This window comes from Macrobrachium rosenbergii, chromosome 19, assembly GCF_040412425.1.
Source record: "Macrobrachium rosenbergii isolate ZJJX-2024 chromosome 19, ASM4041242v1, whole genome shotgun sequence".
Lineage (NCBI taxonomy): Eukaryota > Metazoa > Arthropoda > Malacostraca > Decapoda > Palaemonidae > Macrobrachium > Macrobrachium rosenbergii.
The window spans coordinates 23060669-23079156 of NC_089759.1; the positions used below are offsets into that span (position 1 = coordinate 23060669).

At 41.3% G+C, this 18488-nt stretch overlaps 2 protein-coding genes across 3 annotated transcripts in view; one reads left to right on the plus strand and one right to left on the minus strand.

The window, feature by feature from the left end:
* Positions 1-18488, minus strand: part of Kap3 (kinesin associated protein 3) — a 261015-nt gene that overhangs the window by 142422 nt on the left and 100105 nt on the right. The gene's annotated exons all lie outside the window — the stretch shown is intronic.
* Positions 13227-17319, plus strand: LOC136848736 (uncharacterized). Its single transcript, XM_067121280.1, has 3 exons — positions 13227-13822; positions 14327-14512; positions 15589-17319. The coding sequence occupies exons 1-3, from the start codon at positions 13446-13448 to the stop codon at positions 15764-15766; spliced, it is 741 nt and encodes a 246-aa protein (XP_066977381.1). The 5' UTR covers positions 13227-13445; the 3' UTR covers positions 15767-17319.

Genomic DNA, 18488 nt, shown 5'->3' on the forward strand with positions numbered 1-18488 from the left:
CTCTCTCTCTCTCTCTCTCTCTCTCTCTCTCTCTCTCTCTCTCTCTCTCTCTCTCTCTCTCTCCAGTTATGACCAGTAATTAATGTAAACGTCTGCACAGGTACTGTATTTCCACTTATATTGAAAAATTTGGCAATATTAAAAAGAAGAGCAGATGACAACACTTTTTTTGTAGATAACCAGGCCAATATGAGGCTGGAGGTGAGAATGGTGGGAAAATAGAAGTGAGAAGTGAGAGATTGGAGGAAAGTGGGGGGGATCAGAGATGAGTATGATGTTCGACGTATCATGATGAGAGAGAGAGAGAGAGAGAGAGAGAGAGAGAGAGAGAGAGAGAGAGAGAGAGAGAGAGAGTCGGCGGATGAGGGGAACGCCTATTTCTCTCGAGGAAAGGGGAGGAGAGGGAGGGGATCGAGGGAGATTACCGCACACTATTGGCGGGAGCACCAACGATGCACGAGAGGAACTCGTCGCCGGGAGGCGGGAGGGCCCTAGGGGCGAAGAGGAGGGCGTCCCTTAGGCGATGCTCGTAGGATGCGACGAGGGAGGAGGATTACGATACGTGAATGGGGACGGGGGGGGGGGTTGAGATTAAGTTTTGGGAGAGGAGAGGAGAGGAGGGAGGTTGTGTACGTGCGTGCGTGCGCCTGCATCAGTGCCATGTGGTGATGATAGTTACTGCTGAAGAGAGGGAGGGACTTATGAAAATCAGGCCACGGGTCTTCAGAGAGTAACGATCGGCGGGGATATATAACAGACACCAATGAGACACTTGGCATCAGTTAGCTCTGACCAGTAGTTGAAGCTACACGCACTTACGCTTAGCTAAACCTTCCCCCCTTTTGTGATATCAAGGTACGTGGCTTTCAAGTTCGTCGGAAAAAAAACAGAACACACACACTCACTCAGAGTCATCCGCAGCATCTCATACTCCATCATCCATCTCTCAGTCCCTCGAAACAAACTCAGAAGTCCCTCCGACCCGGGAGATATCTTCGGACGAGTGATTAATTATCAGTGATCTGTTCGTTGGTATTCCTCAGGACTTCTCTCGAGTGTGAGTGAGACATAGTGGCCATCGTAGGCAAAGTTTCGCCGAGAAATTCAGGAAAAGCTAGAAAATATGAGTACCAAAAGTTGTGGATGTTGAAGGCCTTGACTTTGAAGTGACAGCTAGATGCGTTACAAGGTGAAGAGACTAAACAGGAAGAAGTGTCATCAGCTTCTTCGTCTTTAGTTAGCTTCAACCTTAGTGTCACTGTTGCAGAAAGAGTTGAGGGCCACGTGATTAGAAAAAAGTTTGCGATGAAAAGGATCACATCTAGCTTTAGCTGAAGTTGGCAATACAAGTCTGAAATGAACGCACTGACCTCTCAATTTTCGTGTTACTCAATCCCCTGTCTAGCATTTTGAAACGGATGACGATCATCACATATTTCTTATAAGCTGTTAAAGCTTGCTTCACAATCGGAAGTTTTACACCGATTGTTTTTAACATCCACGTCCTTTTTTTAAGCAATAAGACTCCGAAACTAGTTTAATTCAACATTTACCTTCTTGCTGCTGTTTAACGCAACTTATGTTCTCTTTTTAAGTAACGCAGTTATTCAATCAGCTGTTACACTAATACTGATTTTAAAAGAGCTTAATATCTGATTTTGTAGAATAACTGTAAAGCTAACAATTTAAGATTCCCATTTTTGTGCACAAATAATCTTCGAAGTAACCATTTCGTCATATATCACAACCCATGATGCAATACTTGGTGACGCAACACCGTGTAACATCTCTTTAACAAATCTCGCACGTGGATATTGCGTTTCAAGCAACCAATGATGATAGAGACTTTATTCATGTAATCTTTCTTCCCTAAGTCTAAAACAGGCTAAACATTAATTACTAATCAAATTCAAGTCTTAAAACCATGTGGTATAATAGGTTACTTCAGATAGTAATACTGTACAGTAATTATTTGTAACTGAAAAGAGGCATAATGTTTACTTCCCAAACAAGTTAGTATTTTTATTTTTGCCGAAATTTAGAGGTTCTGTGCTGGTATCATCGCCTCTTCACTGATACAGACAAAGAGAGAGAGAGAGAGAGAGAGAGAGAGAGAGAATTTTTTACCAACCTGAGCTTTTATGTATCTGACGCTACGTGAATTTCATGTTAGAGAGAGAGAGAGAGAGAGAGAGAGAGAGAGAGAGAGAGAGAGAGAGAGAGAGAGAGAGAGAGAGAGAGAGAATTTTATGTGACATGAAAGTATTATATAGATTACTACGCGTTTTCTATTTTGTCTTGAAAAAAAAACTCATATTTTGACAGGTTTTCGTAAATTAACGACTATTCGAGAGTATCCCACTTTAACAGTCATCATTCATTCATGCATAGTTGTCATTATGTATATTTACCTTCCAATTCATGGTCACATTCATTATCACTGCCGCATTCATTTCTTATATTAAGAAGCAAGTTAAAATTCCATTCAGTATATATTTCGTGGTTTTGTCTTTTATGAAATTAAGTTTAATTCCTAAATTATGTAAAAAAATTACAGTAAAATTTTCAATGAACTAACATAAAAACTGTACATTTTTCTGATAATTAATATGTAAAATCTGTAAATATAATCACTCACAATCTCTTCTGTTTTCAGAAAGGAGATTGAGCTTAATCACGTATCTTCCTTTTAGATGCCTTGTAAATATTGTAAATAATGCTGTAAATAGCTAAAATAAGCTTAAAGGGTGTCTGATCACTGGGTTTGTCTTAAGGAAACAGGACATTCAGTCCTTTCAATAAGCTTTCAGCAAACTGTAATGAGGGTTGAACGCTATTCTTAGCGGTGAAATCCTTCAAGATTTTGTAAATAATCAATTTTTTAAATCTTATATTTCTAATTTTAAAATCCTTTGCTCTATTTTTAAATAACCTACATAACATTCTATGGCTATTGGATGCCATTGTGTCCAATGAGAGAAAAGACGAAGGGAAAACCCAACCATTTTAAACAAGAAAACAGCGTCCCCATGTGAATACAGTTTCCTCTGCTGGTGCAAGATATATTATATTTTCATTTTTCCCCATTTCTGTACATAGTCACTCGACTGATCTTGGCTCATGATCATCCACCTTGATTCTGCCCTTTCGTTTCCGAGTTCATATTGTATGACATCTATTTTTTCTTGCATTTTCTGTTCAGAGCACGACTTCTTTCCTTCTTATTCCCTTAAGAATGTAAGAATGTACATCTGCTATGTCTAATCAGTGGGAATCAAAAGCGCCTCTTGAGACACACCAGGGGAAAAATGTTGGTCGAATCTTTCAAATGTCACGGAACGAATCTCTTGTGGTGTTGCCAAAAGAATGACGAAATGCGTGAGGTATTTTATCAACTCTTTCTGAATTCAGAAGTATTTCGCAAGCAGAGATAGAGAATAAGTCAGGAATTCACGAATCGAACATTAAAACAATAAATTGTAATAAATTAGACTGGTAGCTTAAGCAACTCGCCCCTTTAAACTAAAGGGTCAATAAACTGAGGTGTACTAAGATAGTAAAAAAAAATTGGATAATTACTTACTATAATACATGGACAATTCCAGCGCTTAGTATTTCATCCCTGTTAAAACCATTAATACTTTTGCAACTGTCATTACGATTATCGCTCCATTAAAAAAAAAAAAGACCGCCCCCAAAAAAAAAAAAAAAAAAAGCATATGGGTAGCGTGTGCACCAAAACATCCCAAAATACTCCCACCCGCCCGATGCTTATTTGGTCATGATCCGTAATTACGTCACATTCCGCTCATGACTTCCCGTTGCGTTAAAAAAAGAACAGAACAAAAACAAGGAAGTTATTCTGATGGTTAACTGCTTCGTCACAAGTATGTTTTTGTGCGATTTAGGTAACCGTGTCTTGTTATCAAGTTCTTACTTTCTAAATGATTTTCACTTTTTATTGTCATAATTTTTATATAACTTATTATAAATATTACCTTAATTTTTATTGTAAACTAATATGCTTTACGCAATAATAAAATTTGGTAATTTTTTAAAATTTTTAACGAAACTAATTTCTCATAGCTGCAAAATAATGTCAAAAATTCTAATAATGATATAATTTGTAGTTGGTTACCCAAATGATTCGAACTGTAAGCACTGAACGTAATTAGCAAACATAAATTCGTCCTTAGGTCAAGCAACTGTACGACTGTAACTGTAAAGTGTACAAGTCAATAACGTAACCTCCCTGCTAAGTATATCACTTTAAGCTTAGTCAGAGAGAGAGAGAGAGAGAGAGAGAGAGATGCAGAGTCACAAGCCGATGGCGGAGTAGCCACAGACGACAACCGCAAAGGAACGTAATAATTGTTGTGGTGCCTCCGCTACAGCCTCGCGTCCGTTGCCTGCCGTTTTCCGAGTGTTGCGTGTCCGCTGGGAGAGTCCGTTAAGGCATCCATAACGCTAATCACATCTTACAGACCTTGCTTCTCCTCCCACCGAGACTTCATCTGTTATTTGGACCTCACGGAGAACGAAGGAAAAGAAAAAAAAAATCAGGGTAACAACTCGACCGTTGCAGTCAATGCTGTACGTTCTGAGGTTTTCAGTTTCACGAATTGCACCAGCAGTTATGTTCTTCAGAATAGAAACTATACCAGCTTAGAAATTTAATAAAATTTACTTGGAGATGCATAACTGTTCCCTTGAATTATATGTACATAATATTTAATTAATGATTTTAGTCATGATTATAAAATATATACTGTACATATTCAGGAATCTTACCCAGTAGGATTCTGCAGTTGCTGAAAAATAACTCTACGGGATCTTGTTTCCATATTTCACATTCGGTTTGCAAGTCATGATGACTTTGCATATTTTTTCCAAAGTTGTTGCTGAATTACGTAATTTTTTTCACTGCATTTTTTCTTTACTAACTGCACAAAAATTTACTGTTATTGCTTTTTAATATGCTGTCAAAATATATGGAGACCGAGTACTGACAGAAATAAATGATATATAAATATACTAGTTAGAATTACATTTTACAGCTCTCTCAAAAACATTTTCACGTTCTTTACATAAGAATAGTTATTGCAACAAAAATATAATAGTTTGTTGTTCTTACTTTTTTTTATCTTGTGGCAATGTGATAACTGACCATGAACGTAATTTAAGTATTTATTAACAGATCTCTAAATCCTTTCCGTCATTGTTCAGGCCACGACCACCTAAATCTAGAGACTGTCAGTCTATTCCTGAATGTGCTCAAGATACGCTTCTAAATACATTGCATCTTGTCTCTTCTGCGGTTTTTGTAAAGGTATTATTTAAGATCAATTTCATCAGTTCATGACTTTTATTCATTCCAGACTAACTTCTTTTCATGATTTCACACAACCTCTTTAGTCACATTCATCTTAAATAACAAGACATCATCAACACATTAATTAAATATAATGACTAGTTATCAAGTTTAATAACTCACTTCTCTTTTTCCGTACACTAGTAATAATTACCATCTTTCAGCATACAGCCTTTAATCCGAAAAAAATGTACTGTGAAACATAATAAATCTAAAACAAATTTCATATTAATTTTCCTAAACGTAAACCTCATTCAGCCCTTTCATTTAAAAAAAAAATCTTCTTCCCCCTTCTCCCCTTTTCACTTAGCCCTCAAAACCATCGAGGACTACAGCTGTTGTTGTCGTAGTCGCTGTTGTTTTTATTTTTGTTGATGATGACGTTTGTGTGCGGGGAGCTGTATTCTCATGGTGGAGCTGTGAGGAGCGAAGGATCCCCTGCCATCTAGTGTTTAGGATGGAAAGCCAAAGTTGACATGGTAGCGCTGGTGTGCATGTGGACAGACATTCACATTTTGCTTAGCCTTCTTCAGCAACTGCAGCAGAACCAGACAGACAGACATACAGACAGACAGACAGACTCAGTGCATGTAGACTTTTATAACTTGTAACTGGAATGGAAGCGAGAGAGAAGAAGAAAAAAAAAAACTGAGGGCATCACACGTACACACAAGACGTGCTTGTGACATGTTCTCACCTTTTCAGGCCTTGTTCAAACATGAAGACGTTTTTCTTCGCTGCTGTGCTTGTTGTATGTATGCGAGTGGGGTGGGCAGCCGAGGCCCAGCAGGATAACAGGGATTTAGACACAACAGATGAGGAGTTGGCGGCGAGGCAATTTATCTTGCCAGGCTTGATTGGTAACACGAATGGCGTTAGCGTCACGATTGGCAACGCCGGTTTCATTGCCCTGGGCGCGCTTTTGCTCATCCCTCTCATAATCGGTCTAGCACTCTTGTTCTACCTCTTCGGAGGCCCTCGTGGAGACAGCTCTGGCTACAGCGGTTACTCGGCCAGCTCTTATGGCCGTGACATTGAGAAGTACGTACCGAACAACGATGGTTGTAGAAAAAAAAAAAGCTTCATCAGTCATTGTTTCCGATGCAAGTCCAGGCCCAATCGTGCACTTGTCCCGACCCTTGACCTTATTCCATCCATTTCCCCTGTCAGCTTCCTCACCTTTCCTTCGTAGCACCGCCACACAGACTTAAAAATAACCTAATTACCCTGAGTCACTAGATGGCAGAGATAAAATTGTTGAGAGGTCATTCTAAAAATACCCACTTGAACTATGTCGTAAAACCACACTACCTCCTCATTTTCAGGCCAGTATGTTCTCTCTAAAGTACCTGAACCTCTTCGGGGCTCTTCTGCTTCTCTCTGTCTCTTCTTTGGCCGCCGAAGGCGCTGTTGATCCCTCAGAGGAGGCATCAACGCCGACCGAGGCCAAGGAAGACACGGACGAGTTCAAAGAGCTCGAGGAAAAGTTTTTTACGGCCACCTTCTTCAACACTTCCTCCAGCACCAGTACGACAGTCTCTGGGGCAGGGATCGTGTGGCTCTTGCTTTGGGGCGTCGTCCTCATGGTCATTGGAAGCGCTGTCCTCTGCTACTGGGTGGGATGCGAGTACGCTGCATCCACTGGACGCAGCTTGACCAGCGAGGTGGGCCTGTACGTATGAGACTCACTCTCTCTCGCGTCTCAGCTCTTTCAGAACCCTTATTACAATCTCGTCGATCCTTACCAGGCCAAATAATTTTTTAAGCCATTAAACGTGATAAACATCTTTGCCCTGACTAGTACTTATGGTAGAGAATGAGGCTGATTTCATCGTCTAAATTCTAAGAATATTTTCCCACCATGAAATGACATTTCTTCACCTTTGAACTGCTTCTTTAAATTGCTATTGATTCAATGATTCATCAGAAAGGTATCAATGCTCTGTCAAATGTCATTAGCTACCAAAAGTCCATTCACTCGGCAAAGTAATGGTAGGTACATGCATCTCCATTGCATGTGCCTCACCTGACAAATTAATTAGAGCATGAGCACCCAAAAGCATGTCAATCTTTTTTTTTTAGGCAATATTGTTACCATGATCATTATCATTTTTATTGCTATTACTGCTCATTTGTTTTTTGTTAAACCACACAGTGCATGATTTTGGATGCACCAGACTGTAGTTATCCACAAGTTCACGAAGGGCATCGTTCCAAGGTAGTCGGAAAGCATTTTACGGGACTTGAGTCAAGGGCTTGAAAGCTTACCACAGTTTTTGCCTGATATGATTTTATCTTGCATTAACATCGTAAGTCTAAAGCCACGACTCTCGCCCCTGATAAAGCCTTCAGATTATACTGCACGGAGACCTTGTGATGACATAATCTGTACATAGTTAAAAGAAAAATGTTGGAGTGCTCGATGTTCTAAGCTCTAAAACAAACCTCGAGTCCTGTCAGCAGGCCCACCCACTTCACATATTCACACACACACACCCCTCTCTCAACTCTTAAACACCCGACTGTCCTCGTTCCTAAATCTAACGCTTGTGAGAAATTCGTGCCCAGGGACAAGTTGATTACCTTTGAGTGGTATTGTCTGATCAAGGGTAAGGCTCCTGTAAGTGTGCAAAAACAAAAACAAAAACAAAAAAGCAAGACCAAGGCCCCGCCCCACTCTGTTTTGTCTGAAAGATGTTTTGAAAATGAGTCACATAGCTCGGCTGCCCCGCGGACTCGTCGATACCGAGTTACCTCTCTGTGACTGTCTTAGTAGACCAACACACACACCATCGCTACTATAATGCTTTTGGCCCCCGACACGAAAGTGGCAGGTTGTTTGCCTCCTATTTTTCGATCTGTCTCCTCCCTTTTTCTCGTCCCTTTTGTAATTCTCTAGTGTAGCCTCTCTCTCTGTTGCAGTTTAGAGTAGCGTCATATAGTCTGTACCCTGGTCTTCCAGGTTAACCCCTGTACCCCTCCGAATGAACCGCACGCTGGTAGTCCTCGCCCTGGTGGCTGGCCTTGCTACCTGCACCATGGGATTCTCTCCGGAGGAGCTGGACGAGTACCCGGGAGTAGTAGAAGGCGATGCTGAGGGCAGACTCTTCTTTATCAGTACGAATGCTACCTCTGTCACAATCGGCTATGCCTCCTTCATCCTGTGCGTCACAGGTGTCCTGGTGCTCGGGGCCCTCCTTGCTCTCTTATACTTTTACGCTAATGGTGGCGATTCCGGCAGCAGCTACGGCTACTCCGGGTACTCAGGCGGCGGCTCCTCCTCTTATGGCAGGAAAGCGTATGTAACATCCATTTTGTCAGGGTTATTACTAGATGATCAGCGGTGTCTCCTTTATCTCCTCCCACCATGAAGTCTCACCCCCATTGGCCCGGCTAACCCCCTCTTTCCACCACCAGTACCACCAACACCATGACCTTTTGTACTCTTCACTCCGGCATTTGCCCCAACAGAGCTGCCCCGCCCTTCCGATCTCATCCTGCCCATCCATCTACCATAACCAACCACCACAATGACCAACAGTACCTCCATACCCATATTCCAACGGTGGCCAGCAGGACACAGGCGCTGCGGTTCATTCTTATGCATGGTCAGGGTTCTGTGGGGGAACCTGAAAGAGATACGACCCTTCTCCTCTGAGGATCTTGAGTTCAGACGGCATCATGACTTCTCACTGAAATCATTGGTAAAACGACCATTGTTCTCATCCCTCACCTTCTTTCTCCTTCCCTCCCGTCTCTCACTCTCTTTCCCTCCTTGGACACAATAGTACGCCATTTTTCTAATCGCAATACAGCACCATGGCCAGATGTTTTTTCTGTAACCCTGGTATCCATCCCGCAGCAGCAGCTGTGTCAATGTCAGTTCAACCACCCCACCCAGCCACCCACCCATTTTACTGAACGTGGTACCCACATACAGTACATCCCCACTTTTGCAGTGCAGTGACTTGCGGGTGAGGCGAGAATGAACCGCACGCTCCTGCATGTTCTCGGAGCCCTGCTCCTCCTCTCCCCCTGCGTCCTTGCCTACGACAACAACTATCCCGACCTGAGGCAGCAGGCACAAGATGTTGATGCTGAAGGTTCGGAAGTCGAACCCAGACTCTTCTTCATCTTTAGCAATGCCACCACGGGCTCATTTGTCACCTTCAACACCACCTTGCTCCTCTTCTCCGCCGGCATCCTGCTCTGGGGCATTGCCGGTGCCATTGCCCTTTATTACCTCCTGACCGCCCCTGCCGATACAGGTTACTCTGGGTACTCTGGCTCAGGCTCAGGGTACGGCTCTGGCTCTGGCTACTCGAGCAGAGCGAACCGCGGGTGCGTACTACCAAAAAATAATCAATAATATTACCTTCTCCAAAACCTCACCCTCCAATCCTGTGCACGCTTACTGGCCGCCCACTAGACCACCGCCCGCTGGCAATTTCAGATCCAGTAGCTTTTGTGTCATTCAGTGTTGCTCACTCCTTGGAAATTCACTCCTTTCAGAGACTGTCCATTGCAGACCTTCATTTGTGCCTGAGAGCTATTTATTGCCAAGTCATTTTCTCAGTCTTATCAAGCTTTGCTGGTCTTTTGGATGAAATTATCCACAGGCGGTGGTTAAGTGGTTATCCAATCCACTCCTTCCTACAGGTAGGTCGTTATTTATTTTTTTGTTTTGTTATCTGATTGCTGAATAACAGAATTTGCTCCACTGACTTGACAGCAAATGTTCATGCACGTCATCCACAGAAAGTTTTATTTGTATTTTTTTTCTAAGTCTCACTCACCAAACGATGATTATGGAATATGACAGTGGCACTTTTTGTTTCTTTTTTTTTTTATCTGACATCCACCATCACCTCCAGCCATGTCCCCGAAGAAGTCAACGAAAGAATAAGGGTAAGAATAAAGAAGAGAATTCATTTCTATCATTAAACGAAAAACAGAGTGAAGAGAGAACGATGAGTCCGAGGTTTCTTTTGCCCTACAACTTCTCGGCCACTTTCGTGCCCCCTGACGCCCAGGGTTTCGCCCTTGGGGCGCTGGGCGCGGGTCTGTTCGTCACCTGGCTGATAGTGCTGGCGACGGTGCTCAGTTACCTGGGGCTGCGCCAGGAGGATCCCTCTGGCGTCGCCCTCCAGCAGGAGACAGAAGACAGCTATTACTCTTCCTATCACTATAAGAAAAGGTAAACAAGAATTGTGTAAAAAGGAGAAAATTACTTCAAGATAGCAGTTAGTACCATTTCTGTATGTATGTATATACTGTAGAACTTGGGACAAACAATGGACACAAAGAAAAACCTTCAGCTTGACTTATTGCACGCTGTTGAATTTGGAGCGGAAAAGAAAGATTCTATATTCACTGTATATATTACTAGAATGACGTAATAGTTAGCACTCCTTTATTTCGCTTAATTTTTAAACGTAAACACACACACACACACCCATACATACCTATATAGACATAGTTAAAGGTATAGATGGATAGATAGATAGATAGACAGAGGGATTGTTTATGAGTGTACATACGATATTTGCTTTTCATACATTCAGTCCAGGTAAGCATATTTAAGGACATGCATGGATGACACATCATTCAGAAATTTAAAAAAACGTCACGTCTACATAGTTGTACATATTTATGTATATAATAATTCATATTCCTAGGATTGAAATGATAGAACACCTCTGTATCATGAAAGACGATAGGAGTTTATTCATAGAAATAATAATCAGATCAGGAAATGGTTACTCTCGCCGTCTTTCTTATATATATATATATATATATATATATATATATATATATATATATATATATATATATGTATATGTATATATACACATATATACAGTATATATACATGCCATACATACATAAATACATACACACACACACACACACACACACATATATATATATATGTATATATATATAAATATAATTCGTTAATTTTCAATACTGCTCACAATAAAAGAAGGCTTTTGTGTTAGTGTAGATGTTAACACAAGGCAGTGTAAATATACATAAACACGTACAATCATACACATTTAATACGTGTACCCTTTACACCGGATTGCTTGCAACTGATCACTTCGATAAAAAAAAAAAAAACACGACTTAAATTTGACGTCGGAAATATGTTCAGACTAACATTTTTATTAAAAAAAAAACTCTTTATATTAAATATCGAAATATAAAGTGAACAAAAATCATAATGCGGGTTGTTAACACTAAGTGAGAACTTTCTGTTATCAATACAGTGATCTATTATATCTATTTTTCAATAATATTACGATGAATTTTCTATTGTTATCAAGTTAGTGGATGATTATTATTGAAATTATTCTCGAATAATTCACGTCGTAATTTCCTGCTATTGCCAAGGATACGAATGACAAATTATTAGCAGTCCCGCAACCACTAAAATCAAATGCCAGTCTTCTGGAGGTCTTTCTGTCACGCCTCTTATCTCCTCGAAAACGATTATCAAACAAAATCATCACTTAATTTCACCAAAGATACAGCTGCAAGCAGTCACTTATCAATCCAATTTGTGGAGGTTTCCCTTTTTCACTCTGTTCACAGAGAGAGAGAGAGAGAGAGAGAGAGAGAGAGAGAGAGAGAGAGAGAGCACTGCAATCGGTCCTTCTGGGATGCGATTAGGAAGTCAAATGGCCCCATCCAAGTGAAGGAAAGCTTTTAAATGAACCCTAATTGGGACGCGCAACACTGGCCCACCTCCACCCCACCAAACTGAAATCTCCTCCCTCTCTCAATCCCGCGAAATGGTCAACACCCCTCCCCCCCAAAAACCCTCTTTCCCCTCCTTCCGTTACATCCACACCCAAAACAAATTTACATCCAGAATGGGGGGGGAGATATTCCACCTTCTCCCCCTCCTCCTCCACGCTTTCGTCACTAACTGCCAGATAAACTTGTTTAGACGAGAACTATTCAGTTTATTAAAATACCTATCGAAAACTTTTCAATGACGATGCCGTCAAAGCATCCAAACACGCACCTGATTAATGTAACTTCAGCTTCCTTGTTCTGTTTACTGCATTAAAGTAGTTATAATTTGTTGTCGGCACCTTTCGTTATCGACCAATGATGTTCAAACAAATGAGATCAGAATACAACGAAATTTACCTTATCTGTCTCTATTTGAAAAAATGATAGCTTTACTGCTTCATTTTCTGAGTCACTGCTGGGCATAAAATGAATAAAGAGCTTCATTCATGTAAAAAATAAAGGGGGAAAATTAGGCGAATCAATGGACCTCCTAATGCGCTGGTCTTCTTTACGAGAAAGTCCTCTGGGCAAACAGGTGCCGAGTCATTGCCAGACGCCGCCATCTTTCGAGATGTTTACCCAACGGTCCTTCGGCACCGCCCGAACGTAACGACCCTGAAGCGCTCCCGGGAGAAAGGTCCTTGGGGCACCTATCGGCAGAGACGCTTTTCGCAACTCTCCATCCATTGTCTTTTCTAATCAATTCATGAAATGAAGCTGCTCGAAGTACAGGTGTGTGTGTGTGTGTCTTAAAAAAAAAAAAAAAAAAGGCTTGTGGGATCTTGAGAGTGAAGGGGTTGAAATCCCCTTTCCCCCTGGCTCCATCTTTTTGGATGCTATCCCCCCAGGAGGGGCAATCCACGCCCCGTCCCCATCACAACCCCTCGTCTCTTTACTGTTGACTAAGTGAGGTTGAAAAGTTTTTTTCTCTTTCTTTTTGTACCTAACGATTTCTTCTTCTTATCTGGCACAGTAGGTCTTCCTCCCGCTCCCCGACCCCCCTTGGCCGTCCGTGACGTCACTCTCAATGGTCGTATATAAAGCCGACTTGGAAGGAAAATGCTATTAACCATTCAGAGCTTTTAGTTACCACGTCATTTCCCAGTGACCACCTGGAGGTTGATTACCAGACTAACACTGTGATTAAAATCTTAACGTTATCGGGAGGAAGAAGCGCTTCCTACTCTGGCTTGATTCTTAAGTCTTGAGCGGTGTTAAGAGTTCTTTCACTCGCTGCCAAACGACACGAAAGGCTGTGATCGCATCAAAAATGATTTCCAAGTTAGTGCCTCTCGGCCTAGTCGTGGCCTCCTTGTTCATGGGATGCTCGACGTATAACGCCACCGACTTAGACTACGAGGATGGGTCCCTGTTCGACGACGAGGGGCGTCTCTTCGTCATTCCAATCGGCTCCACTGGAGTTCCGACGGACCTCGGTCTGTTCAATTTCACGAAACTGGCAGCCTTGTTCTCGGTGTTTGCCTCCGGGATTGTCACTCTCTTAGGTCTAGCTGCTCTCGGGATCCTCATAGGATCTATCTTTTGGGGGTATGGAACCGGATACGGTTCCGGCTACGGAGGCTCCGGATATGGTGGTACAGGAGGAGGCTATGGCGGAGGACATTCCTCCTATTCCAGCTACAGACGGTAAGGTGTACAGTAAGACGTTCATGTTATATCTCTTGTTGTGTACAGTGTACAGTTAGTCGCTGACAACAATTTGCATGCTTGTAGAATACGGAGGACCTCTTGCAGGAAGTCTTTCAAAGAAAGGCTCTCCTGTATTTCTGTAAATATTGCTTTGTAGACCATTCTCAACGGTAGATGTGAGTGAGTTTTTCATAAGTAAAAACTGTTTCGTTTACTAGTTCATTCATTTTTTTTTTTTTTTTTGCCATTTAACTGTTTATCTTTCAGGTCATGTCCATAAGACAATGAATTACAGTAGATTAATTTCCCCCATACTAACAAAATAAAAAATCTTTCACGAATTATGAAACTGAAATACCCCAAAACTAACATTTTAATGTCCTGTGCTATGTACATAGTAAAACATCACCTACCTAACCTAAAAGAACGTTGTAGTAGTCGGAAATCTCGCCTCAACTCATGAGAGTTTTTGCCCCCCTCCTTCATCCGTGGCTCTTGTAGATCCTTCGATCCTTACGCCATTGACTGGGAAAAGTTCTCCATCCTCGACTGGATCGCCATCGGGGAGGAGACCTGGAGGAAATTCGACCCTGCTGACCTCGAGTGCCAGAAACGCCTGATCTGTGAAATCCACCAGAACACCTCACGGTTCGGTACCACCGCTGCTCGTCTGGTCGACCTCTTCAGGTAAGGACGACGACTTTGAAGAACACCTCTCTCTCTCTCTCTCTCTCAACTGAAGTTTGTCCCTCGACCTTCGGTTCTTGGCTTCTCTATCTGTTTGTTTCTGCGGTGTCCAACTGAAGTTTGTCTCCTCTAAACCCAGCTTGGTTGGTGGTCCTTCTCCCCCAAAAAAATCCCAGTAACACTGACGTCTATGTCTCAAGCTTTGTTCTATTTTACCATTTTATTTATTCTTTTTTTTTTTTTTTTGAGGGAGAAGAGCCCTCCACTGACCTTATCAATCCTTATTTGTCTGTTTGTTTGTCTTGTCCTCCCTCTCTTATATCTATCTATTTCTCTGTATTTCAGAGAAGCAAAGTTTTATTGCCATTTCCGTCGATCTCATTCTTTCAAAGGCTGAAAAAAATACCCCCCAAAAAACCTCTCGATGACCTTTGTCCCGCTTCGTCCGCCTGCCTCTTCGAATGAGAAAAAATCCCACTGACCATCTTAGTTTTTGTCTGTCTGCCTTTCAAAGATAAAAAAAAAATTCCCACTCATCTCTCTCTTCTTCTCTCTCTCTCTCTCCCACTCTCTGTATGCTTTCCGACAGATCAAAATTTCCCATCAACCATTCTCGCTCGGTGTCTATCTGTCCATTATCTTTCTTCAAACCATAGGAAGATGACAAGGTCATTTACCCCTGGATGTTTATATTTTATCAATTTAGGCAATTACGATTTTGTTGCTCTGAAATGACCAATATGAATTTTGCAAACTGAAAACTTGGGAAATTTCGACATTTTACAATTAGTCAAGTATTAGATCAACTGCACCATCTGCTTTTTACTTACTTCGTAAGTTCAAATTTTCTGTACCCGAAATTAATAACAAATTATAATGGCCTAATTTAAAAGCATGGATGATTGATCTTATTACATGAAACAACTTTCCCATAGGAGAATCATAACCTTTTGCATTTTACAACGAGAAACTGCTCTACGCTCCTTCTCTCTCTCTCTCTCTCGCTCTCTAACATACCTAACATTAGCACTACAGGTCTAACTCGTCCACTTTTTCCCCTCCACGTCCAAAAACAGCTACCTCCAGTACGCCGAGGTCCTGTCGCTTCCGGACGAGATAAAGGCTCTAATCGAGGAATACAACGACGCGGCAGATCGGGGTCGCACCTTGCAAAAAGACTGCGGCGAAATATACAGCACCTGCGACTTCTCGGTCAAGAACATCATAGACAAGTATTCGCATAACGAGATCTAGTTCCAGCCTCCGGAGAAGTCACGGGTTGCGAGTGTCCTCGAGTTCTTGGTGGCGTCCCTCCAGTAAGAGCCGTGAAACGTGAGAAATTTTTCTCACGCCCTCAGGAAGAGCAACCCCACCCCTCTCGAGGACGTTCTCCCACAGGGATGGCGTCTGAGGCCCCAAAAGAACTGTGCTCTGTTCATAGCAACAACAGCAGCTATCAGTTTCATCAAGAGCAGCAACCTCCAAGAACGAACTCAAACTGCCATCCCAGTGGCCCGGTGACGATGCCCCTACGTTCGCTCGACCACTAGATTGTCTTTAAGATAACGCTCTGTTGTTGTATTTTGTATTTAAATTTTTTGTTATTTTGTATTTAATATAATTTATTGACTGTGATGACTGGCCAAACGGAGTGACTGAACCACCGCCATAAGACTCACGACTCACCCCTGAAATCTACGACTCAGTGACTACATCATCAATATTATGACCGATTCTTTGTTATTCTTTGTAAATACGACCTTCTTGCCTTTCACATAAATAACCTCACTTGACAACGACTTTGACTCTGCATGACACCTTTCTACCAACAGCCTCACTGGCCCCTAACTCCACCCCTAGACCTAGACATCGTGTCCCTGACACTCAAAGACAAGACCCCCTTCAGGACTGGGCGTCCCTGACATTCCTAGATAGGGAAATATAAAAGATAACGAACATTTGAACTTAGACGAACGACAAAAGCTAGACAATTACAGCTCACACCAGAATTACTTGACGCTTGACTGCAATGCCATCCAAGTGCATATTTTGCATTTTGGCTGACTTTCGACATGATTTCATGACAGCCCCATAATGACAAATAACTTGCAGACTTCCAGCAAAACCATTTACGGTATTCTGACAAATCTGACTCATAGTGGACATGCTATTTTGACAAATCTGACTCATAGCAGACATAAGTCCATTAATGGCACAGACTATCGACACAATAGGCTTATAACCAGATTGAGACACGTGACTGCAAGCATCCTGTTGACTGACTAGGCCTCCTTTTATGTATATCTTTATACATGTGTGAATACATAGTGACTGTATAGCTTTGTACAGACAGAGATTCATAGAGTACCTATTTTTATCAATAATGATTCTGTTTTTCCGTTGACATGTGAAACCCTAGTGACGTAAAATAATTCAGGACTCGTTCATTTCCTGTACATGGGAAATGTATTTTGGGGAAAATTGCAGGTTTATGGACCTGCAGAAAACCCTCTTATTTTTTTTTTCCTTTTTAAATCTTTCTTGGCCTCTTTCAAGACATTGTAGACGGACATCTTAACCGACATATTTTAATGCATTTACATCTACAATGCAGTGGTATACTTGTACTAAACATGTACGGTACAGACAGTACTCCACTGCTAGTACATGTACAATCTTTTCTTGTGAATTTGTTCAATTTTTTGTCTTCCCAACAATCACTGTATATGTAAACATTTTTTTTTTGTTTCTGTATCATCATACATGATAGGTATTTATGTTCTTGTACAAAAAAAGATAGATTTATATTCTTGTCGTTTTTATATCTCCAGAAAATGGTGTCTGAAGGCTAATTAAATTATTTTCAAAATATTCCTCTTGTTGTTTTTATTACCTTATCAATGAAAATGCCAAAAGCAAGGTAACAAGTCACTGATATTACAATATCCAAACCACGTACAGAATACAGATATCACATTAAATATGAGAGAGCATATACAATAATACAATATATATGTATATATATTTATATACACACAGATACATACATACGTGTGTATGTATATATATATATATATATATATATATATATATATATATATATATATATATATATATATATATATGTATATGTATATGTATATGTATATGTATATGTGTGTGTGTCTATGCGGATGCATATAAGAAACGTAACCATCGAAATAAAAGCGACATCACGAACCAACCAACTGCAAACTTTAATACTGTCGCTCTTGATGCGATAAAAGAAAAAAAAATATGCGTGACAGATACCATTCAATGTTCCACGCTGTGACCATCCGAGAAATTCAAGGAATAGAGCGAAAACGGAAATAAATACTTACTAGTCTGTCTATCTCTCTCTCTCTCTCTCGCTCCTTTTGACCCTAACACTCTCCATCATTTAGATATCGGTCTCCATTGTCGTCTATCTCCTTTTCATTTTCTTTGCCACATCTCTCTCTCTCTCCCTCTCTCTGTCAACTTATTTACCTGTTCTCTCTATCCCAACTTTTTTCCTTCTCTCTTTCTATTCTCCTCATGTGATGCCTTCTCTCTCTACCTCTTCAACTCCTCTCGCTCTCTCTCTGACCTTATTTATCGTCTACCCAGTTTTCTCTCTCCAAAATTTTTTCCTGCTCTCTCCCTCTCTCTCTCTCTCTCTGTACTCTATCTCTGTGAAGCTCTTCCTCTTTACCCCTTCAACTCTCTCTCTCTCTCTCTCTCTCTCTCTCTCTCTCTCTCTCTCTCTCTCTCTCTCTCTCTCTCAGACGTCACCTCCTCGCACTAGCGGCAAAGAATTTCTCTGTGAAATTGCAGTCGTCCTTTCTTTCTTTCTTTCAAGTCGAAAACTCCAGCATTACGAACCAGGCTTCAGTTTTTTTTTTTTTTTAGTTTCTTTTTCGTAGTTTTTTCCCTTCTTTGAATTTCACCGTCCACGCCGCCTGCCCGTTATGTC

Bases quoted from the DNA above. Each gene is read 5' to 3' on its own strand.
- LOC136848736 (XM_067121280.1), top strand. From the start codon at position 13,446: ATGATTTCCAAGTTAGTGCCTCTCGGCCTAGTCGTGGCCTCCTTGTTC. The intron at 13,823-14,326 runs GTAAGGTGTACA...TGGCTCTTGTAG, and splicing joins TCCTATTCCAGCTACAGACG to ATCCTTCGATCCTTACGCCA. The intron at 14,513-15,588 runs GTAAGGACGACG...GTCCAAAAACAG, and splicing joins CGTCTGGTCGACCTCTTCAG to CTACCTCCAGTACGCCGAGG.